Below are 27,798 nucleotides of genomic sequence, written 5' to 3'. Positions count from 1 at the left end.
TAGAGTGATACCTATTTATCTACTTGGACTTTGATGTGCTTTCGAACTGCTAGGTGTGATGAATTTCTGACTGTGTGTGGAGCGGATTTTCCTCCTTCTCCATGCCAAAATGCAAACCCTTAAACAAGATGTTTCTTCTTCGTTCGGGGTCTCTCTTGCCTCCTGGCAAGGAGGGGAGGGAACTCTGTTGCAACAGAAAAATAAAGATCTGCCTTGCTTTCACTGCATCTTGCCTCCATCATTCATCTCTGACCCATTATGGACTTGGGGGGCTCAGTCCCTTGAGGAGTTAGGCAGCAAAAGCCAACCACCTCTATTTTTCCTATATCACTTTGAAGTCACTTTTGCACGAGATGGAGGAGGGGGGATTAATCGCCCCACCACCAACCGCCCTACCCCGTCCTGTCTTTTGCGCTGCCAGCTTCCTCCTTGCAAACCAAGAGAGGCGGAGGAGCAACCATCTTGCGCCGCGCACGCTGCATAGTGGCAGGGGGGAAAGGGAGCGCGCTCGCTCGCTTCCTGCCTGTGGACCACTAAATGCGCGCAGAGGAAGGATCCTGCCGCACCGCCTTCTAAGGGTTAGCTCGACGGAGCTGGATTCCTAGAGTGGAGAGTTGATTTATTTATTTTTTCGGAGGGGGGCGGAGAGGGAGAGGGAAGAGGAGGGGCGTCCTCCATATCCAATGCCCGTTCCCACGAAGCCCGTTCCCCTCCCGGATCCACCATTGGGGGAGAGAGAGCGGCCTTTGTCTTTGCCGAGAGCTGCATCGGGGCGATTTGGTGAGAGGCGCTGGGTTCATCTGGGCGAAGGGGAGCCCCGGGAGGCTTGCAAGGAGAGAGGGGGGGGGAGCTAGGAGTGGGGCGGGAAGACCCAGAGGGAGATACTTGGCCCAGAGCCCAGCCAGTGAGGGGAGAGAAAAGGCGCAAGAAATGTGGGTCGCTTGCAAACTGGGAGGGGTCCTTTGCAGAGCTGGGAAGGGCGAGGCGAGCCTAGCTCTGTGTTTCGCCCCCAAATGGACAACGTTCCCCCCTCCCCGCAGTATTGGGGAATCCGTTTTCAGTCGTCCTCTCTGCAAAAACAAGCAGGCCTCTTGAATTTTTAAAAACGGGAACAAAACGAACCGACCTGGCTCTTCGATTATATTATGCCTCTACTTCGATTAGAATGAGCGACCCCCTTTGAAAACCGAACAAACCTCACCTCCTCCGGTGCATTTTTGCACGGGGGCAGAGAAGGGGGTATTTTTAAGCAGAACACAATTTCCTTTAAAGGGGAAGACTGAAATCAAGAGGGAAGAGAGAGAGCCCAGTCCGTAGATCATGAGATACTTACCGTACTTTCAGGGTCGTGGGTTCGAAAGATTCCAGCACTGCAGGGGGCTGGGCTAGATGACCCTCGCGGTCCCTTCCAACTCTCCAATTCTGTGGTCGGTCTCGGTTGCTGCAGAACTTGAGGATTCCACTGCTGGGAACTGGTTACTTTCCTGTGCAAACCTTTGCTCTTGCTCTCACAAGGCAGTTCTCAGCTGCGCGAGAAAGAACCTGTATGTACCCAGCCAGTATACCAGAGAAATGTTACTTTGTTTTACATTGTTCTCCAAATATAACTAAAATAGAGAAAATAAAATGGGTTTTCCTTAGAAATGGGCAGTTTTCTGAGAGTTCCATTGGACGAAAAAGACAGATAATTAATAAAGTGCAGTATCACCCACCCAGTGCTTTTCCCCCCTGGAGAAATGGTTAAGGAAACTCACCAGAAAGGAAGTTTGTTGTGGCCCCAGTCACAGTGTCGCCACCCCACCCTCAGGCCCGGGCAGGGGCTAAATGTGATTAATAAACTCAAGCAGGCAATGATCTGGATTAGAAATGGCCACAATTTTATTGATTACAGATCTAGGTGGATTTTTGGTTCAGGCATTGGGTGTACAGTGGTACCTTGGGTTACATATGCTTCAGGTTACAGACTCCACTAACCCAGAAATAGTACCTCGGGTTAAGAACTTTGCTTCAGGGTGAGAACAGAAATCGTGCTCCGGTGGCGCAGCAGCAGTGGGAGGCAGCATTAGCTAAAGTGGTACCTCAGGTTAAGAACAGTTTCAGGTTAAGAATGGACCTCCGGAACGAATTAAGTACTTAACCCGAGGTACCACTGTATATCTGTTCCGGCATTCCCAGACAAAATAATAATTATTATTATTTAATTTTTAAAAGGTAAGGGAACTCAGTTTCCCCAAGTTTCTGCTAAAACAACAGCAACAACCCTGCAACCATCAAGCAGCAGCCTTAATTTAAACTATTTTCACAGTAGTTTAAGAGTAACAGGCTTAAGGAGAACAAGGCAGTGAGAAAAAGGGGTTGCCAGAGGGAAGGAAGTGGGTGAAGGAGGTTCAGAGTTTCAGCAAAAGGCATTCACTGCTTTTCCTTCTGGGATGAGTCCATGTTGGTAGCAGGAATCACCCACATTTGTTTGGGGGGGGGAATCTTCCTTCCTTGCCTGGGGCATTAATAGACTTGACAGAAGGATGTCTTGGCTTTGCAGGCCTTATCAACACCACTACTTAGGGACATCTCTGCCTTGAGACGAAAAGCTGGCAGGCAAAAGACGGAAGCCTTCTCTCACGCTGGAGGCTTCCAAGATGGAAGAGCAAGACTCTGCTGCCTCTGAATCAGGAAGGAGCTCCGAAAACATCAAGATTGGGAGCATCGGGGAATCCTGGGAGAAAACCATGCAGAAGACTCTGAGCGAGAACTTGCTCCGAGCGGATGTGCAGCACCAGCGCTTCAAGCAGTTCCGCTACCAAGATGCCGAGGGCCCCCGAGAAGTGTGCAACCGCCTCCACGACCTTTGCCATCAGTGGCTGAAGCCGGAGCAGCACACGAAGATCCAGATCCTGGACTTGGTGATCCTGGAGCAGTTCCTGACCATCCTTCCACCGGAGATGGAGCGCTGGGTCAGAGAATGTGGAGCTGAGACCAGTTCCCAGGCAGTCGCCCTGGCAGAGATTTTCCTCCTGACTCAGGCAGAAGAGAAGAAGCAGGAAGAGCAACAGGTGAGAGCACTTTGTCCCGGTAGTTCCAGGGGCCCAGGAATGTGAGGGAGGATACCCTAAAACTCCCCACTAATTGCCCAGCTCTTTGGGGAAATAATATCTGCAATCCCAAAGCCTTTGCTTCTGATCAGTCCTTTTCTCTCTAGTCAATGTCTTCTTCCCTAGTCAGTGTCTCGGATCTTGTTGATTTTTCAGGGGCAGGGGCTGTTTGGTGCTGATTTCTCCGAGGCAGAGAAGACTTCAACAGACACCAAACACAGCCCCCTGCGAAAGGGGATCATGCCAGAGGGTGACGGTGGGACCAGCTGGCAAGGTATGGATTTGAACCTGGGCTCCCCTATTGAGGATGTAAGAAACCTGTGGGCTGTTTTTGTGCCTCCCTGGGTCTCCCAAGTCTCCAGTCTTTTGCCATAATTCAAAAAAAAATGTGCTCATGTTCAGTATTTGGAAGACTTTGCCAGCACTTTGATTTGTGCCCAAGATAGAAATGGGGAAGAGCTTTTTCACCCAAATTAAATATAAAATGGGTATAAATGTATTTTGACAAGACATTTTGTAACACTTGTGTGTGCTTCGACATGCACCACTTACTGTCTTTTTCACTCTATAAGACACACTTTCCTCCCTCCAGAATTAAGGTGAAATGTATGTGCGTCTTATGGAGCGAATGCAGGCTCCATGGCTTCAGCAATAGCAATGTGAACCCTCTGAAGCACAGTGGGAGTGCTCCCATTGCGCTCCAGAGGCTTTGCGTTGTTTTGCTGAAGCCTGGAGGGCGAGAGGGGTCAGTGCGCACCGAACCCTCTTGCTCTCCTGGCTTTGCTTCGCTGGAGAGGCGCCGTGCAGCTTTCCCTCTCTGCGCAGCGCCCCTTCAGCAAAGCGGGAGGAGAAATGGAAGGGGCTCTGTTTTTCCTGCCGCTTCGCTGGAGGGGCGCTGCACAGAGAGGGAGAGAATTATTTTTTCTTGTTCTCCCCCTCTAAAACAAGGTGCGTCCTATGGTCGGGTGCGTCCTATAGAGCGAAAAATACGGTAAATCTCTGAAGCAATGATACGTTACTGCAGTGATGTGGGTGGCCTTCCAGATGATGTCTGACTGCAGCTCCCAAGCCAGCAGGGCCAATAGCCAGGGATGATGGGAGATGGAGCCCAATAACACCTGGAGGACCACAGGTTCTCCATCGTGTGCAACTGGCTTCCCACCACTTTGTCTCTTACAGGCTGTGGAATGCTTCCAGCAATACGTGCTCAGCAATCTCTTCTGTGTGGTGGACGAGAAACGGCTTCCGGGCAACCTGATAAGGTAGGGGGTGAGGATTGTTGAGGAAGCTGATTTAAGATGGACTCTGTGCCTCTGTCCTGTCATCTCCCTAGACCTGAACAAATCTCTCATGGGCGTTAGAAGAGCCTGGCTGGATTCATCTAATCTAGCACCTGCTCTCACATTCGCCCAGAAGCAGGACGTGAGCACAGCAGTGTTCTCCCCACTAGTGATGCCCAACAACTGGTACCCAGAGGCATACTGCCTTCAGAGAGGAAGAGGAGGCAGAACATGCCATTGATAGGCTTGTCCTCCATGGATTCATCTAACCCTCTTAAAACCTGTCCAGTTGGCTGCATCTTCTGCTATGAGAATAAGTGCTTTCTTTTGTCCTGAATTTACATTCAGCTACATTGGATGGCCGCAAGTTGTAGTGTTATGGGACAGGGAGAAAAACTTCTCTCCCTCCACTGCATCCACTCTGTGCATCATTTTATTTTTATTTTTTCCCCAAATTTTTTAATTAGTTTTCCAAATTTATAACAGATATAACACAACACAAAATAACAAACAAATAACAAAACATATTAAAAAGAAAAACAAACAAACATACAAAAGGTCTTACGGTTAAAAATCCAAGTTAAATTCTATGATTAAATGACTTCCTCAAATCCTTCCTAACTGATTTTCATTAAATCTCATTTTAGCAGTTTTCCAATACCCACTTTCTAATAAAATTAACTTGTTCAAATTACTAACTTCTTTTCTTTTAATAATATTCTCAATCCATAATATTATACAGTACAACATACTTTAATCCTAAGCCATATTTAGTGCTTGCAAGTATTTCCACCTATGTTATATTATAGTATTTAGCTAAGTATTCCTTAAATTTCTTCCACTCTTCTTGATGTTCCTCCTCTTTCTGATCGCAGATTCTTCCAGTAAGGTCACTTTGTGCATCATTTTAAACCGCTGTCGTGTCCCCCTATACATCTGTTGATGCCACTCAGTGAAGGTTTGAATCTTGCACAAAACGCCCAGTTACTTCCCCTGAACTTGCCTTTTAGCTTTTGCTGAAAGATAGTATCTCTCGTTATATTCCTAAGAAGGAAAAGTTGTGGCAGAATGCGGCAGCTAGACTGGTGACTGGGAGCAGCCGCCGAGACCATATAACACCGGTCTTGAAAGACCTACATTGGCTCCCAGTACGTTTCCGAGCACAATTCAAAGTGTTGGTGCTGCCCTTTAAAGCCCTAAATGGCCTCAGTCCAGTATATCTGAAGGAGCGTCTCCTCCCCCATCGTTCTGCCCGGACACTGAGGTCCAGCTCCGAGGGCCTTCTGGCGGTTCCCTCACTGCGAGAGGCCAAGTTACAGGGAACCAGGCAGAGGGCCTTCTCGGTAGTGGCGCCCGCCCTGTGGAACGCCCTCCCATCAGATGTCAAAGCGATAAACAACTACCTGACATTCAGAAGACATCTGAAGGCAGCCCTGTTCAGGGAAGTTTTTAATATGTGACATTTTAGTGTATCTTTCATCTTTGTTGGAAGCCGCCCAGAGTGGCTGGGGAAACCCAGCCAGATAGGCGGGGTACAAATAATAAATTATTATTATTATTATTATTATTAAGGTTCTTATCTTTCTCCCCCCAGGATCTGGCGACCTTGAAGGGGGCTGCTATGTACCTTTCTAAGGAGGAGCGGGCTTTGCTGGATCCAGAACAGAGAGCTGTGCACAGGCAGCTTGTGATGAAGAGCTGTGGGATCATGGCCCCTCTAGGTAATGTGTCTTCTTCCCTGGTTGATGATGAGACCTGTTTACAAAGCCAAAATAACATTTGTGTCTAACCTGATGGCCCAACCTTTAACCCCCTGGCTCCATCCAGATGTTTTGGACTACAGTTGCCATCAGTCCAGCCAGCACAGCTGATGGGTTGTAGTTCAAAACATCTGGAGGGCACCAAGTTGGCAAAGGCTGCCTTAACCAGTGTTAGATCCGAGGTTAGCTGGGAGCTGAACCCTGGTCTCCATGATCTTAGTCCAACTATAATCATGGCAGCTGTCACTTAATGCAAGGAACGATCTCCCACCTAATATTTTAGTCCTTCCTTTATCACAATGGCTAATTGTAGCTCAATTATTTTTGGGGCCCATTTCTTAAACTCGCTTATCCCTTTCCTGCCTTTATTCCAGGAGCCGAAAGATGGGAAGTGGAGAGTAAAGGAGAACCGCAAGGGATGTCGCCGGAAAGAGGGCGGTGCAAAAAGAGTGAAGAGCAGAAAAGGAAGACCGAAATAAACCATAAGAGGAGGACTAAATCCCCCGTTTCTGAAGACGGCGACTATCATGAAATCACAGTCCAAGGGAAAATAGGGAAAATAAGGAAAAGAAGCGAAAAACGTAAGTGCCGTGTTTGGGGGCGGGGGGAGTTAAAATTCTAAAATCCTGAAGCTTGTTGCAAAATCTGCACAGGAGAGACATGATTTAAAATACGGGGGTGTAGAAAGAACATAACTGTGTCTGCAGCTCACTACCCATGGAAATAATCTGCACAGGGGAGGAAACATATACATGCTCAAGAGTAGCGAGGTGTGCGTGGCACCCACAAGGTTCTCCATCTACCTGCCTGCTTTCTGTACCCTCACTCAGTCCAGGCAGCTTCTTTGCCTATCAGCTTCTTCCTCCTTAGGCTCAGTCTTGCCCTTATGGAACACAGCAGAGAGGAAGATAGGGACAAAACTAGAACTAATTGGTTCTGCCTGTCATTGGCTCTAGCTCCACCTACTGTTGGTCCTCCTGCCTTCCCCCCTACCAATCTCAGTGGGCACCAACCACCACTGTGAGAGAGGCACAGCCAAAGTGGACCACCTGGCAGCAGTAGAATTTGGACTCTTGATTTCCTGGGTGTGTTGTTATTGTAGAGTTATTTGCTTTTTCATATAGTCCTTTATTTCTTTGGCTTTGGTGACTGACTGTTTTCTAGAGACTTGATTTGCTCCTATATCAGTTACTCCGGCACTAATTTACTCTTGCTTTTTAATAAGGATTTTTTTTTTTTGAAGTTTGGCCATACATGTGAGTAGTAGCTGAACTGAAGTTCTCTTCTTTTCCTCCCCCTTCTACACTAGCTGTTATTAAAATAAGTGAGCCGCCGACCGTTAAAAGGCAAAGGACTTACTTTTTCAACAAGGAGTGGGAAGAGAGGTATTGCTTTGTGGATCTGAATGGCAAGTGTGTCTGCTTAGTCTGCTCCTCAACTGTTGCCGTCTCAAAGAAGCACAATGTCCAGAGACACTATGAAAGAAACCACAGCAGTTTTGCAAAAGATTATCCCCTAGATTCCGAACTTCGGAAAAAAAAGGTCCATGAAATGAAATCCAAATTGGCGATTCCACCGACACCGGCCACCAGGCCTGTGGTGCAATCCAAGAATAATACGATGGCATCTTTTAAAATTGCAAGCTTGCTTGCAAAGAGGAAAAAACCGTTTGTGGATGGGGACTTGTTGAAAGAGATATTTTTGACCGCCGGTGACTCAATGTTCGAAGGTTTCCCTAATAAAAAAGAAATACTTGCAGCGATTCAAAAATTGCAGCTGTCTGGAAACACCATCACAAGAAGAATTGAGTCTATATCCAGAGACTTGGATTATCAGCTGCAAAGTGATCTTCAGAATTGCCTTTGGTTCGCACTTCAGTTTAATGAATCGACAGATATAACAGACCCGTCTCAGATGGCAGTTGTTGCGAGAATGGTTTTGAGTGATCTTTCTGTGATAGAGGAGCTACTCAGAATACTACCTCTGAAAGGAAAAACAAGAGGTGAGAATATATTTCAGACTTTCAAAGACTTTGCCATGGAAATAAATTTGCCTCTTCACAAATTGTCATCTATCACCACCGACGAGGGAGCAGCAACGGGGTGTATTGGTGGGTTTATCGCCCAGTGCCAGCAGGACGAATCTTTTCCAAAGTTTGTTTCATATCACTGCATCATTCACCAGGAAGCATTATGTGCTAAAGTACTCCGGTTTAAACACATAATGGATGTGGTTAAAAAGATAATAAACTCTATCCGGGCCGTCTCCTCAAAACACAGGCTTTATAAAGCCCTTCTAGAAGATGTTGATGCTGAGCACAATGATCTCCTTTTGCACACTGAAGGCAAGTGGCTGAGTAAAGGGAAAGTTCTGGCCAGATTCTTAAACCTGATTGAAGAAATTAAGGAGTTTTTTAGGTCTAAAGATCAGTATGTTGAACAACTTGACGACAGCTTTTGGTTAATGGACTTGGCTTTCCTTGCTGACTTGATGCAAAAACTGAACATTTTGAACTTTGAGCTTCAGGGTAAAGACAAGCATATTTCTGGGATGGTCACTGCAGTCAATGCCTTCAAAGATAAACTGAGGTTGTGGAAGTCACACCTGGAGAGGAAATCGCTCCTTTACTTCCCCTCAATGAAGCAAGTCATTGGAGAGAATGACTTCAACGGCGTGCCGTTTGTGGGCTACCTAGAGATCCTGGAGGAGCAGTTCCTTACTCAATTTGAGCAGCTCATTGACATTGAGCCTGTCGTGTCCTTTTTTGCAAACCCATTCGACTCCATCGATGTCACAGTGACTGCCATGGCCATTGCAGAACTCTGCCAAGCTGGGCTGGAGGAAATAGAGCTGGAGATTGTGGACTTGCAAAATGACTTGGCTTTGAAGTCTCATTCAGGCCACGACAACTTTTGGAATCAGGTTGGTTCCCAGAAGTTCCCTTTGTTGAAAAAGACTGCTGCAAAGGTAAACTCTTATTTTGGGTCAGCTTATCCATGCGAGTCCCTTTTCTCTGCCAGAAAGTTTATCAAGTCAAAAAACAGAACACGGCTGACGCCTAAGCATCTGGATGACTGTTTGAGAGCAGCCATCTCGTCGTACACCCCCAATTATAGCAAGCTTGCAGATGACATGCAGTGCCAGGCTTCACATTAGTCTTGGAGCAGTGGCACAATTTATGTGAGGTGTGGTTGCTTTGTGTTAATCATTAGCTTTGATTGGGTTATTTTCAGTGGCTTCTGTTCTTTTCTATGCTGTGTTTCCTTTTAACTGTAGTTGATATATCACTCTTAAATACATCATTTTACTTGTGACCGTGGGTGTATATTGTTGCAGTAACTCAGCCCAGGTATAACCAAAATGTCATTAAAAACAGTGAGTGAGCTTTAGAGTTCTCTGGAATGCTTCACCACACTTGAGTGTTAAGCGAAGCGGGTGGGGAGCTAGCTTAGTGTCCCAAAGACTGCATTGGTCTCAGCCTGCATCTGCACTATACAGTCACACCTTGGAAGTTGAATGGAATCCATTCTAGAAGTCTGTTTGACTTCCAAAACATTCGAAAACCAAAGCGCAGCTTCTGATTGGCTGCAGGAGCTTCCTGCACTCAGTCAGAAGCCGCGGAAGCAATGTTGGACGTTCAGCTTCCAAAAGAACGTTCAAAACCAGAACAATCACTTCCGGGTTTCGATTGTTTGGGAGCCGATTTGTTTGGGAGCCAAGGCATTCGAGATCCAAGGTACGACTGTACATTGAAAGCTGTATTATGCCACTTTACAGAGTTACGGCTTGCCAAAGAATCCTTGGAGTTGTAGCTAATAAACTCTCAGAAGTGTTTTGAGAGTTGCCCAGAGACTCTTAATCCCCTCACAGAACTACAATTCCCAAAGTTCCCTGGGAAGAGGGAACCACTCTGAAAACAGTAGCTCTTTGAGAGGAATAGGGGTCTCCTAGGAATTCCCAGCAGCCTTAACCAGCTTCATTTCCCAGGATTCTTTGAGGGAAGCCATGGTTGTTTAAAGTGGCATGATACTGTTTTCAATGTTTAGAGCAGGTGAGGCCTGCTCTAAGTATAGTATGGGAAGAGGTGGTAGTCTTATTCGAATAAGCTTCCTCAGCTGCTACATAGGCTTTAGGTGACACCAAGAGATGCTAGGATAAAGAAACACACGTGACTGATTCCCCATTTTGAAAATACAGAATCCAGCACTTAGAGAACTTTTGGGAATGTTTCTTATGGGTTAACACAGCTATCTTATTGCTTTTTGTATAATTATTATCCTGCATACCTTCTCTTCATATTGGGCTAAGGATATGGAAGCCCAAAGAACTTCAGTGGGGCTAGAGAAATATTTGCCATAAACATCAACAAATCCTATCGGTTTATGCTATACAGTGGTGCCTCGCAAGACGAAATTAATTCGTTCTGCGAGTTGTTTCGTCTTGAGATCTTTTCGTCTTGCGGAGCGCAGATTCCCTGGGTATTAACGGTTGTAAGAAAAAGGAAACAAACTCGAAAGACGTTTTCGTCTTGCGAAGCAAGCCCATAGGGAAAATCGTCATGTGAAGCAACTCAAAAAACGAAAAACCCTTTCGTCTTGCGCGTTTTTCGTCTTACGAGGCATTTGTCTTGCGAGGTACCACTGTACTTCATTTACTGCTGAGCAGTGTCTGAAATTAGCCAGGTGCCATGCACATTTTGCACCTGACTATTGGCCACTTACAACCAAGTGAAGATGCCTGGGTGCCAGGATCGGGCCTCACATCTACACCACCTGGAGGCGCATGCCTGGGGATCCTTGGATCTGGACTGTTTTCACACACTAATACCACATACTGTAGAATTCTATCAGTTATATTTTATCTGCACAATCAGAATGAATTTCAGGAACCAAAATGCTTTTTTTCTGTGCAGCCTGAGCAAGAGCAGTGAACAAAATTACAGTAAATTGTTGTAGCTTGTCTTCACTTACCCCACTGCCCTGCTCACAGCTGTGAAGAATATCCCTACGTTATGAATGGTTGGTGTCACCATTAAGAAAAAGAAGTAGGAATAGGCCAATATATATGTGGACTGTCCCTGGATCAAGTGGCTTTTCTTCTTCAATGTCTCAAAATTCTTAACTTGGCTCAAGGTTGTCATCTGAACTAGTCAGATGTTTAACTGAGAATTAATCAGTCAGTTAATCACTTGAAAAATAGGACTTTAGAGCCGTCTTGCCCCAAAATGGCAACTAGACATTCTGTTTTGGCCACTGTAACCTTGGCTTAAGGATCCATTTGATACCTAGCTTATATATCTAACACTCCTGCTGAGGAATTTCCTGTGCAGTCTGATCCTACTTGTTTTGTTTATTCAAAAGTGCTGCGAACACAAGAAACCAAGCTCAAATCAAGCGGATGTGTAGCTGTAATTCAGTGCCCACCACCACTCTCTTAAAAATCTTCTTTCTGTTTTAAAAAAGTTATTGTTAAACCATCTGTAAAAGTCTTCTCCCAAAATCATCTGTTGCCACAGGCTACAGGCACTTTGGAATAAAACTGGTAAACTTGCAAAGATAAACACCTTCAAAAATATGAGAGAGATCTACAGTGGTGCCTCGCAAGACGAAATTAATCCATTCCGTGAGGCTCTTCGTATAGCGGTTTTTTCGTCTTGCGAAGCAAGCCCATTGACAGTTTAGCGGATTAGCGGTTTAGCGGCTTATCAGCGGATCATCTGATAAGCGGCTTAGCGGCTTAGAGAAAGGGGGGGGAAACCCGCAGGAACTCGCAAGACATTTCGTCTTGCGAAGCAAGCCCATAGGGAAATTTGTTTTGCGAAGCGCCTCCAAAACGGAAAACCCTTTCGTCTAGCGGGTTTTCCGTCTTGCGAGGCGTTCGTCTTGCGGGGCACCACTGTATCTGCTCATTTATAAGCATATGACAAGAGAAACTTAACTGCGGGGGTGCGGTTCTCTGCTTTTACAGTGGTACCTCGGGTTACTGATGCTTCAGGTTACAGACTCTGCTAACCCAGAAATAGTACCTCGGGTTAAGAACTTTGCTTCAGGATGAGAACCGAAGTTGTGCAGCAGCAGCAGCACAGCAGCAGTGGGAGGCCCCATTAGCTAAAGTGGTGCCTCAGGTTAAGAACAATTTCAGGTTAAGAATGGACCTCCAGAACGAATTAAGTTCTTAACATGAGGTACCACTGTATATGAAAAGCTTACACAATATTAGACCCTTCAGCATAGGGTTAGATGATTCTTAACTACTCTTGTCAGAACCCTAGGTTACTGCAAAAAGGAAAACTATTTTGAGAGCAAACAACCTTCGTGCCATTTCAGAGCACCTTCTCCCAGCAGGAGGCAGTTGCATGGACTTATAAAATTGTTCTCTGGACTTTTCATGGAACATAGCAGGGCACAGAAGTCCTCTCCCTTTACCACTCGAGCTCCTACTCAGGTGATACTCTGAGAATATATTTCAGCAGGTATTGGCCACCCACTTTCAAACACGTTGTCTAAGTAATAAAAGCCAGAAACTTGCTGCTCTTTTAAGAAGGACTTTGAGAATCTCAAGGAGGTCTGTTTTACACCCTGATTCTGTACCTTTACTGGACTCTGGTAGCATTGTAGTATATATTTGGCCCAACCTTTTATATTGAACCTGGAAACAAACAGGTAAACTGCACCGCTGGGAAAACAGACGTGTAATCTGCTTACTGTAGCTAGTTTAGTCTGGCTGAACACCTAAGGACCAATTTTTCACATAACACTATACTGTATAAAGAGCATCCTTATACAGTGGGACCTTGGGTTAAGTACTTAATTCGTTCTGGAGGTCCATTCTTAACCTGAAACTGTTCTTAACCTGAAGCACCACTTTAGCTAATGCAGCCTCCCGCTGCTGCGCGATTTCTGTTCTCATCCTGATGCAAAGTTCTTAACCCGAGGTACTATTTCTGGGTTAGCGGAGTCTGTAACCTGAAGCATATGTAACCCGAGGTACCACTGTGGTGCAATATGGAGGCTATTTGGGGAAGAAGGGTGCAGGATAGATTTCAAGTTATCAAGAAAAAGCTTCAGAAAAGGTGCTTGTTCAGAAAAAGGAATCCAGATGTTGCCACCACCTCATTTCCCAGGAACAAGAACAGAGAGAACTTAGTAAATATTAGGTGCCTTATAAAATATGTGGATTCTGCCATCCATATTGGTGTCAACCTGAACTTTGTACTCCAGTTCAAAGCGCTGACCAGTGCTTTTTTTCTGGGGGTACGCAAGGGTGCGCAGTACTGGAATCTCCCCCCCCCCCATGTTAAAAGTGTGGCACTTAGTGTATGTAACAACTTCATGGTGAGTACTGGCACCTCCCCCCCATATTTTAAAGTGCTGGAGACTTAGCTTGTAGAAAGACACATACACCAAGCTATTGACTGACCAGTCAGTAGGAAAATAATCTTGCCACTATTGAATGAACTTTATCAGAGAGAATTTCATGGTGGTCATTCATAGAAGTCAAATATACAAAGCTCTGGAATCAGACACTGTGTTGGTGCAATTGTGGGACTTTAGGGATGTTCTGGCACCTCCAGTTTGCACCTTTTGGTCTGTTGTGGCAGTAGAAATTGGCACCATCATTGGTACTTGTAGCACAAATGGACCTGGCTTAGTTCCATCTTCCTATACTTAAAGACAACACTTCTTTGATTGTATTGAAACTGTTGGTCCTTTACCTGCCAGTGGCAGCCAGCTTTGTGGTTGCCCAGGGATAGAAAGATGGTTCAAGCATTGCAAATGAAAATTGGCTTCAAAAAGCAATGTTTATTGTGTTTACGGAAAAACTCACCAACTCAACAGTTTTGCACGGTACTATGAAACCAGAAGATTACGCAGCTGTTTGGTGGGCTTTCATGACGTATGTCAATAGTCGCCCACGCTTTAATATGGTCCCTGCTAAGTATGAGTTTATCTGGAAATAACTCTGATTTTTTTACCCTAGCTACTTACCTTTTCGCTATGTATCTTGGCAAATGCTTTCATACCCTACTAGCTTTGTTATGAACATGTTTTACACGCTGCTATCCCTTTATCGTAATCCCTGTACATACTGCTCGTTCGCTTTTATGTATACTTACCATTTTAGTTGCTTCGTCTTGTTTTTCCCTTCTCCTTTTTTCTCTTACTCAGTGCTGTATACCTGTTGAAATAAAATAAACCATTTAAAATAAAAAAAAAATACTGAAATAACTTTAATGGCTTCCATTGTGTTTTCAAGCACTTTTCACACTGCTAGTGGTTAACTTTTAAAATGGCCCTCCTGAAGGAGCGTTTCCACCCCCATCGTTCAGCTTGGGACACGAGGGTCCAGCTCCGAGGACCTTCTGCCGGTTCCCTCCCTGTGAGAAGTGGGGTTACCAGAATTAAACAACTATCTGACCTTTAGAAGACATCTGAAGGCAGCCTTGTTTAGGGAAGTTTTTAATGTTTGATGTTTTATCATGTTTTTAATATTCTGTTGGGAGCCGCCCAGAGTGGCTGGGAAAAACCAGCCAGATGGGCGGGGTATGAATAATAAATTATTATTATTATTATTATTATTATTATTATTATTATTATTATGGCATGGGGAGAGACACAAGCAGGCACCTGGAATTGTCTTTAGCTACCACTTTCTCCCTCCTGTTTCTTGAGGGGCAGCTGTGCTGGAATTCTGAAGCTCCAACAAAGAGTTGTGCAGGACTTTAAAGGGCCACAGATTTATGATGGCATAAAGGCTTATGGACTAGAGTCCTGTTCATTAGAATGCAAGAAAAGCAGTGCTGGATTAGGCCCCAGGCCCATCGAGTCCACCATCCTGTTCTTACAGGGGCCAACCGGATGCCCATGGGAAGCCTGGAAGCAGGAGCTGAGGAGAATAGCACTCTTGCATCTTCCAAGCAACCGACATTCAGAGACATGCTGCCTCTGACAGCCATTGTGGGTAGTAGCCACTGAAAGCCTCATCCCTCATCAGCTGCATGGGGTGTTTTCCTCAAGTAACAGGAAAACATACATCCATACATTATGGGAGGAGTGAGAGAGTATGAATACGTAAGAAGGTCACATTGTGACAATGACATTAAATGTGTGCACATTTGTTTTGGTAAAAATTCACAAAGCAGTGTTGATAGCACAAACATCCTGGCATTGGTGTGCTTATTAACATGAAATGTTGGCTTCCGTCACTCTCAAGATACAATGGAGTGCCCATCCAGAGGGTGAAATCAAACCATTGGTGAATCTCTGCAGCTGCAGAGACTGGTAACTCGTAACTGCTGCCTCCTGCACTTGGTTTTGCTGTGTTAGTCTGGGCAGTGTGTGTGTGTATGTTCTGGACTGCCCAGAAAACAAGACCCTGCTCTCGGCCTTGCTGACCTGGTCCAAAAGAAAGCAGAGCATACAATTGGCACCAGCAGTTGGAATTGCCAAATTGAGGCATAATCCAACAATCCAACCATTTTAGGGATTCCACTCTGATTTTGTGTAGGGTTTACTCCTTAGCATTTTCCATCTTTGTCTCAATGCAGGTGACAAGACATTAAAAGTAGACACGAAAAACTCAGGCCAAATTGCTATTATAAATCCACTTTCCTACCTGGCTCCAATTACACCGGATGAATGTGCATTTTAAAACTGTGTTTCTGTCATCCACCTGTACGTGCCAGGAGAAAGGAAGAGGCTCAATATCCTTTTAGAGGCACCTGTACACAGATTTGAAAGGCATTTCCCATCTTCACCTGGCTACCCTGATCTCCCTCTTAGCTGCTTTTGTGGATTCTTCCTCCCAGTCAAAATTTAGGCTGTAAGATTCCCTGGTCAGAGACCTGTGTGTTATGGTTTTGTTGCCCCATATTATTCAAGAATATACACAGAATAGTAAGTGGCTATATTGGTAACTGGAATTCTTTAAGTCGAATTAAATTCACTGTGCCGCCTTGTATCCTCACCTAAATTATCAGCAGATTAGCCTGGAGACTTTGCACAGGCCCCAGGAAGGAAAGAGACAAGCCTCTTTCCAAATACTGTGCAGGTGTTCCTGCTCACCCTCATACAGAGACTGTAGTCTCTCTCATCCCAATAAACTCTGTGAACTGTAGCTCTCTGAGGAGAATACAGTGTTAAGTACTTAATTCGTTCCGGAGGCTGTTCTTAACCTGAAACTGTTCTTAACCTGAGGCACCACTTTATTTAATGGGGCCTCCCGCTGCCGCCAGAGCACGATTTCTGTCCTCATCCTGAAGCAAAGTTCTTAACCCGAGGTACTATTTCTGAGTTAGCGGAGTCTGTAACCTGAAGCGTATGTAACCCGAGGTACCACTGTATGGGGGTCTCCTGCCAACACTCAGCACTAATTACAGTCCCCAGGATTATTTGCGGGGAAGCCCTGGCTTTTTAAAGTGCCATGATGCTGCTTAAAATGTTCAGCGCAAATGGGGCCTTAAGACAACTTTATCCCTCTGCCTCCTCTGGGAAACTCTGGCAGGGTCATGCTTGCCCGAGGACTGAATAACGGAGTCTCAGTTGCCTTGGGTTGCACTGAGTAGCGAGAAAAGGGTCCCACCTACGCCAATACATTTGGGCGCCCTGAAGTGAACCTCAAAATGGCGGGTAAGTGAAGATCTACATCAGGAACACGGGAAGGGTGCAAAATTCCTGCATTGCAGGGGGCAGGACTAGAAGATCCTCAGGGTCCCACTTCTATGATGTGCATCGGGATCTGCTGCTTCTCTGGATCCTGCTGCCAGAAGAGCTTGCCTCATTTTGCCTCATGGGTGGGCCAGCCCTGCTTCCTCCCACCATCTCAGCCTGCATGCATCTCCTCCCTCCCTCGCCTTGCACAAGCCAAACGCCCCTTTCCCCATATGGGTTGCGGGATAGGAAGGGCAAGGGCAACCGGCACGGGAAATAACGATAAAAGAAACGCGGCGGCGCCTCTCCGGGTTCCTATCGGATTCCCCGCCTGGCGCGCATGGATGGAGCATCAAAAAGCACCGCCTGCCCAGTGCGCATTGCTTGCTTGCGTTTCGGATGCTCCAGGGAGAGGATTCCTGTTGCGTGGCCCTCAAAGGGTTAAATCCAAACTTGGGTCACCAGCTGGTCTTTTTGGGACTACAACTCCCATCATCCTTAGCTAGCAGGACCAGTGGTCGGGGATGATGGGGACTGCAGTCCAGAAACAGTTCGAGACCCAAGTTTGGGAAACGCTGGGTTAAATGAATCGAGTCGGATTCCTAGAGAGAATTTATTTTATGGTGGGGGGGGGGGAAGGAGGGAGAGAGGAAGTGAACCCTGGAGCAAAGGCAGCCCCACTCCTGGACGCCCCTTCCTGCCCTGTTTCTTCCGGGAGCGGGAAGTGGCCCCTTGGCTTCCGTAGGCGCTGCAGCGGCGCTTCCTTCCTCCCGCGATCTGGTGAGCCTCCGCCTTTGTGCGTTTGGGAAAGGGGGAGCCTCGGGGCTACAGGGAACGGTGGGTAGGTGAGTATTGGGGGGGGGGGGCGGGATCCTGATTCTGGAAAAGGTTACCAGGCTCAAACCTTGCAGAGAGAAGGTATCCTTTGCTTGCTTGCTATTACAGTACAGTATATCCCACTTTTCCACCAAGGAGCGCAAGGTGGGGTTCATGGACCGTCCGCTCTTGCAGGGATGGCTGTGGGCAGGATTCTTGCATTGTCGTGGGTTGCACTAGATAGGGAGAAAAACACTGAGAAGAAAAGAGGAGAGGAAGAGAAACCTCCTGTTCCTGATGGGCACAAAGTTTGGGAGCAGTGTCTGGCTACTGTTGTGAACAGGATACAGTGGTGCCTCGGATTAAGTACTTAATTCGTTCTTAACCTGAAACTATTCTTAATCTGAAGCACCACTTTAGCTAATGGGGCCTCCCGCTGCTGCTGCGCCGCCAGAGCACGATTTCTGTTCTCATCCTGAAGCAAAGTTCTTAACCTGAGGTATTATTTCTGGGTTAGAGGAGTCTGTAACCTGAAGTGTATGTAACCTAAAGCATATGTAACCCGAGGTACCACTGTAATTCAATGTGTCAGAAGTGGGGAGCCAAATGTGGCCTCTTTATGGCCCTCAGGACTCACCCCAGACCACACCCCTTTCTCAGTCACACCCCTCAGCAGCCCTAATCAAATGACGAGACCATTGCCACCACAGTAAGGTCCAAGGTAGGAGGAAGCGGGGAATGCTCCATCTTCTGACCCTCAATCACACTGAATGCTTTAATCTACCATAACTGCAAGAACCGCCTTTCAAGACTTTAGTTAATCTCAGCCTCCCTTTTCCACCTCCCTTTCTTCCTAGTAGAAGTATTAGTTGGTAGCTGGACTAGTGACAGGGTCTGTACCTTTTGAACCTCAGTCAGAACGAGGGCTTTAATCTATAGCCCTCTTGTGAAGGAATTCCTCCTCATCCCAGCCTGTGTCTCACAATATGCATTCACTGCCTTTCGTTTTGGGACAAGACATGGTCGCTACTGAGCTTATGGGAAATCTCCCTGCCTTGACAAAGTAATAATGCACTTACAGAATGATGTCTTGGTTTTGCAGGCCTTGGTAACAGCACCAGTTAGGGCCATCTTTACCTCAAGGCAAAAACTGGGAGGAGGGAAAAGCGATCCTCTTGCAGGAAGAGGAGGAGCACCAATCCAAGATGGGCAAGAAGGATTCAGCCGGCCCCAAGGAAGGAAGAGGCCACCTCGATGCCACCAGGAATGGGAGCAGTGGGAGATCCTGGGAAAGAATGGTGGTGCAGAAGACCCCGGGCGAGGACACAAGTAGCTCAGTTGTACGGTGCCAACACTTCCGGCGGTTCCGCTACCAAGATGACAAGGGGCCCAGAGAGGTTTGCAGCCAGCTCCACCATCTTTGCCGCCTATGGCTGAAGCCAGAGCAGCGCACAAAGAATCAGATTCTGGACTTGGTGATCCTGGAGCAGTTTCTGACCATCCTTCCAGCGGAGATGGGGCGCTGGGTCAGAGAATGTGGAGCCGAGACCAGTTCCCAGGCAGTGGCCTTGGCAGAAGGTTTTCTTCTCAGTAAGGCAGAAAGGCAGCAGGTGAGAGCACTTCATCCTGGTAATTCCATGAGCCCAGGAATGTGAGAGAGGATACCTTAAAATTCCCCACTAATTGCCTATCTCTTTGGGGAAATCATCCAAAGAGGAATGACCCCCAAATCCAAGCCTTTGCTTTCTGATCACACTTTTTCTAAGCCTTCTCCCATTCTGTGTCTTTGCTTCTCATTGCTATTTCAGGAGCTGGAACTGTTTGCAGAAGTGGGCTCTGGTTTCCCCGAGACAGAGGAGGCTCCATCAGACATCAGACACAGTCCACCAGGAAGAGGGGTCATGCAGGAGACCAACAGAGGTAGCACCTTACAGTGTAAGGATTAATGGGGCATATTTCAATTTGGTCTGCCTCTATTATGCAAGAAATCCCTAGCGTGCCTCAAATTTTTGACATACAGTCATATCTCGGGTTACAGGTGCTTCAGGTTGCGTTTTTTTTCCAGGTTTTGGTGGTCACGCATGCACAGAAGCGCTAAATCGCGCTTTGCACGTGCGCAGACGCGCTGCTGCAGGTTGCAAACGCTGCGGGTTGCAAACGTGCATCCCGCATGGATCACGTTCGCAACCCGAGCTTCCACTGTATTTTGATTGCAGCCAAGAGCTCCAAGTTTTTTTAGGCTGGGGGGGGGGGAGGAAATTGTGTGGATGAGAGATTCCACCCCCCCACACACACACACAGCTGAAATGGGTGCTGACCTCCAAAATCCATTCAACAGAAAATATATGGGCCTTGCTTACTTGTTTCGCTAATCCAAGCTATGGCTTAGTGCAGGTCTGGGGAACCTTAGGGCTTCTGGATGGTGCTGAATTACAACTCCCATCTGCTGTAGCATGCATGGCTAATAGCCTAGGATGATGGGATTTGTAGTGCAGCAACAATTGGAAGGACAAAGGTTCCCCACATCTGACACAGTATGAGGCTGCTAGTTGAGATCATCACTGCTTTGCTTCTCTCTCTGGTCGTTTTGCTGCTGTGCTCCACTGAGCTGAGCTCAGCCGTGGCTTGGCTTAGCGTGGCGTCCAAACTTTGGTTCATAGTTTAGCTCTCTGCAGAGGAACTTTGCCATAATCAATGTCTCCTGCCCGTTTGCATCACAGCATGGTTTGGCTTAGCACGATGTGGGAAGCAGGCCTTTGTAATGCCCATGTGTACTTGAACACGCGTTGCTTATTCTACTACCTTCCCACTATCTTTGTTTGTGTGTGTTTTTACAGGTAATGGAATGGTGCCAGAAAAACATGCTCAGCTATCTCGACCTTGTGGTAGATGGGAAATGGCTTCTGTGCAACCTAAACAGGTAGGGGCAAGACTCCCTGCAGAGACAAAAGGGGAAGCTTGGTGTTCTCTGTTCCCCCGCTCACATTTCTGGACCTCGATGAATCTTTCTCTTTCTGTTTGTGTCTCTCAAAGCTGTCCACTAGGAAATCTATGAATGCAACTCGTGAAAGGTGTAAATCCTGCAAGATAATAGCCATCTTCCCCACTGCACCTCTGCCATAACCGGCCTTTTGGATATTACTGCCTTATCTATGAGGAGGAAACATTTTCTTTTTCTTTCAGGGCCTGGTGACCTTTGAGGAGGTAGCTTTGAATTTCTCCGAAGAAGAGTGGGCTCTGCTGAATCCTGACCAGAGAGCTCTGCACAAGCAAGTCATGGAGGAGAGCTGTGGACTTGTGGCCTCTCTTGGTAAGGCTGCCTAGTTCAGGGTTGGGGGATTTGTGGCTCTGCAGCCGTTTTTGGACTCGTAACTCCTATGAGCCCAAGCCTATATGGGCAAGGATGATGGGAGTTAAGAGTTCCCAGATGATGAAAACACCTCTTTACATTTCTTAACATGTTTTGGCACAGTTCTTGCCAGCAGCATCTCAGCTCCCCTTCACCCGGTCTAGTGGGACCTATCGGTATTTTTATTTACTATATCATTTACCGTACTTTTCGCACCATAACACTCAGTCCCCCCCCCCCCCCAAAAAAAAGGTAAAGGGAAATGTGTGCGCGCGTCATGGAGCGAATGCGGGCGGGAGGAGCCACTCTTGCTGGCTTTTCGGCAGCCTCTCTTCCTCCGGCCTGGCTCACTGGGAAGCCGGCAACAGCTGAGCACAGCGTGTCTGCCTGCTCTATGGCTTTTTGGCGAGGTGGGAGAAGGGAGGCAGCTTGGAAGCCGGCAAGAGCTGCACGCAGCGGGTAAAAGCCAAGGTGGGAGAAGGGAGGCAGCCTCTCTTCCTCAGTGTCTGCCTGCTCTATGGCTCTCCCTTACACACATATAAGTGGCTCTTACTCTGCTTTCTTTACAATGAGCTGGAAGGAGGAACAAAGAGGGCATCCCTTTCTGTCCCTCCCCCAGCACCTCACCGATAAATTCAAACAAAGCGGCTTACAAGGCTCGTGTCCCTGAGTCTCCTCCTCCTCTTTTTGTTCCGGTTCGAGGCAAGGCAGCTGCACAAATGTGAGCTCCCCCTCTCTCTTCCTTCCCTCCCTCCCTCTTCCAACTTCATAAAATATTAGGGGGCAGCCAGGTAAGCCCCACCTCGCATACCACAATGGGGGGTGGGGGATGACTCCCTCAAATATTTAATGGGGGGGTGAAGGCACCTAGGCCCATAGGAGTTGGCTGCTTTGCCTAGGACAAATGTGAGCTCTCCATCTCTCTTCCTTCCCTCCCTCCCTCCCTCTTCCAACTTCAATAAAATATTGGGGTGGGGCAGGTACAGGTAAGCCCCATCTCACAGAGTGCAATGATCTCAAGACAAAGTTCATGCACACTGGTACCTTATATGAATGGCAATGCCCATCAGCATGGGGGGAGGATGACTCCCTCAAATATTGATGGGGGGTGAAGGCACCTAGGCCTATAGGAGTTGGCTGCTTTGCCTAGGACACGTGTGAGCTCCCCCCTCCTCTTCCTTCATCACTGTATTTGAGATACCATACATTACTGACAGTTCCTTCATCATTTTCTTGCAGAAAACTCTATTTTCTTGCAGAAAACCTCCCCTGTTCTGATAAAGCAGAGAAGACTAGTATATAAGATTCCTTTTAAACTAGAGGTAGTAAAATATGCTAAGGAGCATGGAAACAGAGCAGCAGAGAGACATTTTGGGCCACCTCCAACAGAAAGAATGATAAGAGATTGGAGGAAACAGGAGGATCAGCTGCAAAAAGCAGATAAAAGTAAGCACACTTTTCGTGGACATGCTGCAAAGTGGCCACAGTTGGACGTGGCCATGAAAGAATGGATCACACATCACCGGAATAATGGCTTCACAGTCTCCAGAAAAATGATAATATATGAAGCCAAACGCATTGCTTTAGAGAAAGGCATTCATGATTTTACTGGCTCACCATCATGGTGCTACAGATTTATGAAGCGATGTGGCCTTGCTATGCGCACCAAAACTAGAATTACACAAAAAATGCCAGAAGAATATGAATCTAAGATTCTGTCTTTTCATAAATTTGTAATTGATGCTAGGAAGAGAAATGGATTTGAAATTGGCCAGATTTGGAATATGGATGTGGTCCCGCTAACCTTGGATGTGCCATCTAATAGGACTGTTGATCTGAAAGGTGCCAAAACTATTGCTGTGAAAACCTCCGGGCATGAGAAAACCCATTACACGGTTGTGTTGTCTTGCTGTGCAGACGGCACCAAATTGCCACCCATGTTAATTTTCAAAAGGAAAACATTTCCAAAAGAAGTGATTCCACGAGGAATTGTTGTACATGTTCATGAGAAAGGATGGATGGACGAAAATGGAATGAGAGTATGGGTTGAAAAAGTGTGGTCCAAGCGTCCTGGAGGGCTTTTGGAAAAACCTGCCTTATTAGTACTGGACCAGTTTAGAGCACATATTAGCGAAACTACAAAAAAGTGCTTTAAAGAAGCGAAGACTCATCTAGCTGTAATTCCTGGAGGTCTTACCAGCCAGTTGCAACCTCTCAACGTTTCCATCAACATGCCATTTAAGATCTTTATGCGAGAAGAGTGTAACAAATGGATGGCTGCTGGTAATCATGATCTGACACCTACTGGACAAATGAAGAGGCCCACTATCACTCAAGTTTGTGAATGGGTGAAAACATCATGGCACTCGGTGAAGGAGGAAATCGTTGCAGAGTCATTCAAAAAATGTGGCATTATCAATGGTTTGGATGCAAAAGAAGATGACATTTTATATGAAGATAGCGAAGAAAGTGATGTCAGTGATTGTGAGCAACTGAACTTCATAAATTCTGACTCTGGCACTGATGAGTTCTTGGGGTTCACAGAAGACTAGAAGAGTACTCAAACCTAAAATTCTCCCTTCATTTGTTAATGACAGTGATGATGGTTCTTAATGCCACTGTTGACTGCTGTTCACTTTACATGGTTGTAAAATGATTCTGATATACCGGTTGTTTATTAAATAGTTTAGTACAACATTTGATTCAGAATATTTTTTTTCTTGTTTTTCTCCTCTACGTGCGTGTTACGGTCAGGTGCGTGTTATAGAGCGAAAAATACGCTATACCCTGCATTTCCATTTAACTGAAATCCACAAAGGGGATAACAATAATTAGACATGAATACGCAATGTTAAAGCTGCAGCATAGTGAAAACTACTTTTCGGTCAGCGTCAGGTCATTGACAGTGGGGTATATTCAGAGCCATAATAAATAGAAATATAGACCAGAGCCATTTTAGAATTGCATTTGCCTAACAGAACCACACTGTCATTGTTTACTGCCTAAAAGTCAACAAAGAGAAAGACAGAGGAGGGAGTCATATGTTCCTAGGGAAAAGGTTGCACAGCTTTGGTGTCGCTGCTGAGGAAGATCTGCTGGACAAAATTATTGAGGGTATAATGTAAGGCGGTGGGGAACTTCAGGTCAGGGGGCAAATGCAGCCTTCTAGACCTCTGTCTGGCTCCAGAGCTCTCCTCAGGCCATGCACCTCACTGGACCCTCTCTGTGCCTCAGGTGTTTTTGCCTGGCTGGAATGTGTCCTTGAACTCTAATACCTCTTGCCTGGCTGGAGGGTGAAGAAGGGTGTGTGAGTCTGTGTGTAGAAACCAGGTCAAATTTACATTGTTTGCTCCACCCACTTTTGCCTCTGGCTCCGCCCACCACTGGCATGCTGCCATCAGAAAGTTGCCCAGAAGAGGATGTGACTCCTGATCTGGAAAAGGGTTTCCCACCTGTGCTGTAAGAGGAGTGGGGAAATGTCTTTCGTTGCCACCATCCATGTTACAGATTAGCTAGTAAAAAGTCAAGCTGTACATTTGCCACAAAATAGATATGAATCTGAGGTGATGTCACCTGCCTCGGCCACCTCAAAATCCATTGTGGCTTGAATATGAGACAGTCCAAGGTCAAACACACTGGTCTCTGATGCTTCAGAAGGCTTGTGGATATTTTTCTGACGAGTTTCTACAGTCTTGTAGTTTCCCTCAAGGTTCCCATCTGCACTATTCATTTATTTTATTTTTAAAATAATATTTATTACTTTTCCAACAATTTAAACACTACAAAAACAAAGAACAATACAATACAACACAGACACTACATAACACTAACACATTAAACTAACAAAACAAAACAAAAACAGTTTAAAACACATCAAACAATTTCAATATCTTATCTTTCATTCACTTATTTCCACGACCTCCTCACACCTCCCTTTTTGTATTCCACTTCTGTTAATTGTTTCAGCAATTCCTTTCCATCTTCCTCTGTTTTCTGTCCTATAATTATCTTAACACATTTTAACCTTATTTTTTCCTTTAATATTCTATTAATCTATTTATACTTAATTCCTTATAACAGTTCTACTAAAGCCATATAACTTCATTCCAACGTTCTTCTAACATTCATTAATTTTACAGTATTTCTATAAATAGTCTTTAAACTTTTTCCAGTCTTCTTCCACCGACTCTTCTCCCTGGTCTCGGATTCTGCCAGTCATTTCCGCCAGTTCCATATAGTCCATCAACTTCATCTGCCATTCTTCCCGGGTGGGTAAATCTTGTGTCTTCCAATACTTCGCAATGAGTATTCTTGCTGCTGTTGTTGCATACATAAAAAAGGTTCTATCCTTCTTTAACACCAATTGGCCGACCATGCCCAGGAGAAAGGCCTCTGGTTTCTTCAGGAAGGTATATTTGAATACCTTTTTCATTTCATTATAAATCATCTCATCTCCCAGAATGTCTTAATCCTTGGGCATATCCACCAAAGGTGAAAGAATGTACCTTCAGTCTCATTACATTTCCAACATTTATTGTCGGGCAAATGGTAAATTTTTTCAAGCTTGACTGGTTTCATGTACCACCTATAAATCATTTTCATTAAATTTTCTCTTAGGGCACTACATGCCGTGAATTTCATACCTGTGGTTCATAATTGTTCCCAGTCAGCCATCATTATGTTATGTCCAACATCTTGTGCCCATTTAATCATAGCTGATTTCACCATTTCATCCTGAGTGTTCCATTTCAACAGCAAGTTATACATTCTTGATAAATTCTTAGTTTTTGGATCTAACAATTCTGTTTCCAATTTTGATTTTTCCACCTGGAAACCAACTTTTTTGTCCAAATTGTATGCCTCCATTATTTGGTAATAATGGAGCCAATCTCACACTTTGTTTTTCAATTTTTCAAAGCTCTGCAATTTTATTCTGTCTCCATCTTGTTCCAAAATTTCCCAATATTTCGGGCATTTGGCCTCCATATTGAGTTTTTTCTGTGCCTTCGCTTCCATTGGTGACAACCATCTTGGGGTTTTCTTTTCTAACAAATCCTTATATCTTATCCAAACATTAAACAATGCTTTTCTAACAATATGATTTTTAAATGCTTTATGTGCTTTTACCTTATCATACCACAAATATGCGTGCCAGCCAAATGCATTATTGAAGCCTTCTAGATCCAACACTTCAGTGTTTTCAAGAAGCAGCCATTCTCTCAGCCAGCAAAAAGCAGCTGATTCATAATAAAGTTTAAGGTCTGGCAGGGCAAATCCACCTCTTTCTTTAGCATCAGTTAATATCTTAAATTTTATTCGAGGCTTCTTGCCTTGCCAAACAAATCTGGAAATATCTTTATACAGTCTTGTAGTTTCCCTCAAGGTCCCCATCTGCACTATTCATTTAAAGCCCATGAGGGTAGGCAAGGATCTGGCCCGATGGCCAGTATACTGTTCCCCACCCCTTGTTCTACACCACACCAGCAGTCAGTCAACGTTAGATAGAAGAGATCAGAAAACTGCCTCACACCTAAGTATTTTCAGCTCTTCTTTTATCAGAACAGTTATCTGACGTGGTTTGGTGATACGAGACTCCAGGCCTAACTCAAATTCTTATCAGTTCCCTGTTTTCGTTCTAGAAGGTGACATCCGAGATATGGAGAATGAGGGAGCGCTGTGTCAGAGTCAGTCCTTTGCTTCAAAAGCCCGCGGCTGCTATGAAATTGCAACCCACGGTGAAAGAAACGAAACCAGCAACTGCCCTGTGTCTCAGAACAGATCTGATTCGAACCCAAACCATGAAGCTCACGGCAAAACCCACGTAGAGGAGCAACCATTTAAATGCCAGGAGTGTGGGAAGAACTTCGGTTGGAGGTCACAACTCAATAGGCACCAAAAAATGCACACCGGGGAGAAGCCATATAAATGCTTGCAGTGTGGAAAGAGTTTCAGGCAGAAGTTTCACCTGACTGCCCATCTAAAAATCCACAGAGGGGAGAAACCACATGAATGCTTGGAGTGTGGGAAGAGCTTCAGTCAGAGGAATGACCTTGCTTCTCATCAGAGAATCCACACAGGGGAGAAACCATATAAATGCTCGGAGTGTGGGAAGGGTTTCCGTTCTAGCACCAGCCTGACTTGTCATTTAAGGACTCACACAAGGGAGAAACCATATAAATGCTTGGATTGCGGTCGCACCTTTGGCCAGAGCTCATACCTAAGTAAACACAAAAGGATTCATACGGGGGAGAAACCATATAAATGCCTGGAGTGCGGCATGAGCTTTTGTCATAATTCATCCCTCACATACCATCAAAGAAATCACAGTGGCGAGAAACCGTATCAGTGCTTGGAGTGTGGAATGAGGTTCAGTCAGAGTTCGGCCCTCATGTACCATCAGAGAATTCACACAGGGGAGAAACCGTATCAGTGCTTGGAGTGCGGAAAGAGCTTCCGGGTGAGACCAAGCCTCACTTCTCATCAAAGAATACACACAGGAGAGAAGCCCTACAAATGTCTGGAGTGTGGAAGAAGCTTCCGTTTGAGCACAAGCCTGACAACTCACCAAAGAACTCACACAGGGGAGAAACCTTACAGATGTCTGGAGTGTGGAAAGAGCTTCAGTGTGAGGAAAAGCCTCACTTATCACCAAAGAACTCACACGAGGGAGAAACCAAAGAGATGTATCAAGCAGGGGTGGGAAGCCTGCAGGAATTCAGATGTTGTACCTCCAACCTCCGCCAGCGCCAGCCAGCATGGCCAGCAGTCACCGATGATGGGAGTTGTAGACCAACAACATTTGGAAGGCCCCAGATCCCCTGTCCCTAGCTCTCAGGGTAAGAAAGAGCTTCATTA

The 27,798-nt window shown here is 45.8% G+C and overlaps 1 protein-coding gene and 2 long non-coding RNA genes across 3 annotated transcripts in view; 1 reads left to right on the top strand and 2 right to left on the bottom strand.

Annotated features, from left to right (window-relative positions):
* Positions 1-528: 528 nt before the first annotated feature.
* Positions 529-9,443, top strand: LOC310831643 (protein FAM200C-like). Its single transcript, XM_083712562.1, has 7 exons — positions 529-780; positions 2,540-3,050; positions 3,246-3,363; positions 4,269-4,351; positions 5,964-6,090; positions 6,504-6,710; positions 7,439-9,443. Exons 2-7 carry the CDS (start codon positions 2,637-2,639, stop codon positions 9,283-9,285), a joined length of 2,796 nt encoding a protein of 931 aa, XP_083568688.1. The 5' UTR covers positions 529-780; positions 2,540-2,636; the 3' UTR covers positions 9,286-9,443.
* A 148-nt stretch (positions 9,444-9,591) lies between these two features.
* On the bottom strand, positions 9,592-14,355 carry LOC310831799. The gene is made up of 4 exons (XR_014557964.1): positions 13,123-14,355; positions 12,023-12,906; positions 10,771-11,713; positions 9,592-10,514 (listed from the first exon to the last, which is right to left on the bottom strand). It is a non-coding gene; the product is annotated as an uncharacterized lncRNA (long non-coding RNA).
* A 10,317-nt stretch (positions 14,356-24,672) lies between these two features.
* Positions 24,673-27,798, bottom strand: part of LOC310831800 — a 389,087-nt gene continuing 385,961 nt past the window's right edge. The window contains exon 3 of the long non-coding RNA XR_014557965.1: positions 24,673-25,564. This is a non-coding gene — a long non-coding RNA (uncharacterized lncRNA). The remainder of the gene's footprint in view (positions 25,565-27,798) is intronic.

The sequence above is a fragment of the Podarcis gaigeae genome (assembly GCF_964106915.1).
Source record: "Podarcis gaigeae genome assembly, chromosome: 14".
Classification (NCBI taxonomy): domain Eukaryota; kingdom Metazoa; phylum Chordata; class Lepidosauria; order Squamata; family Lacertidae; genus Podarcis; species Podarcis gaigeae.
Note: the sequence above shows the minus strand (reverse complement) of the source record. Positions and strands in the feature narration are given on the sequence as shown.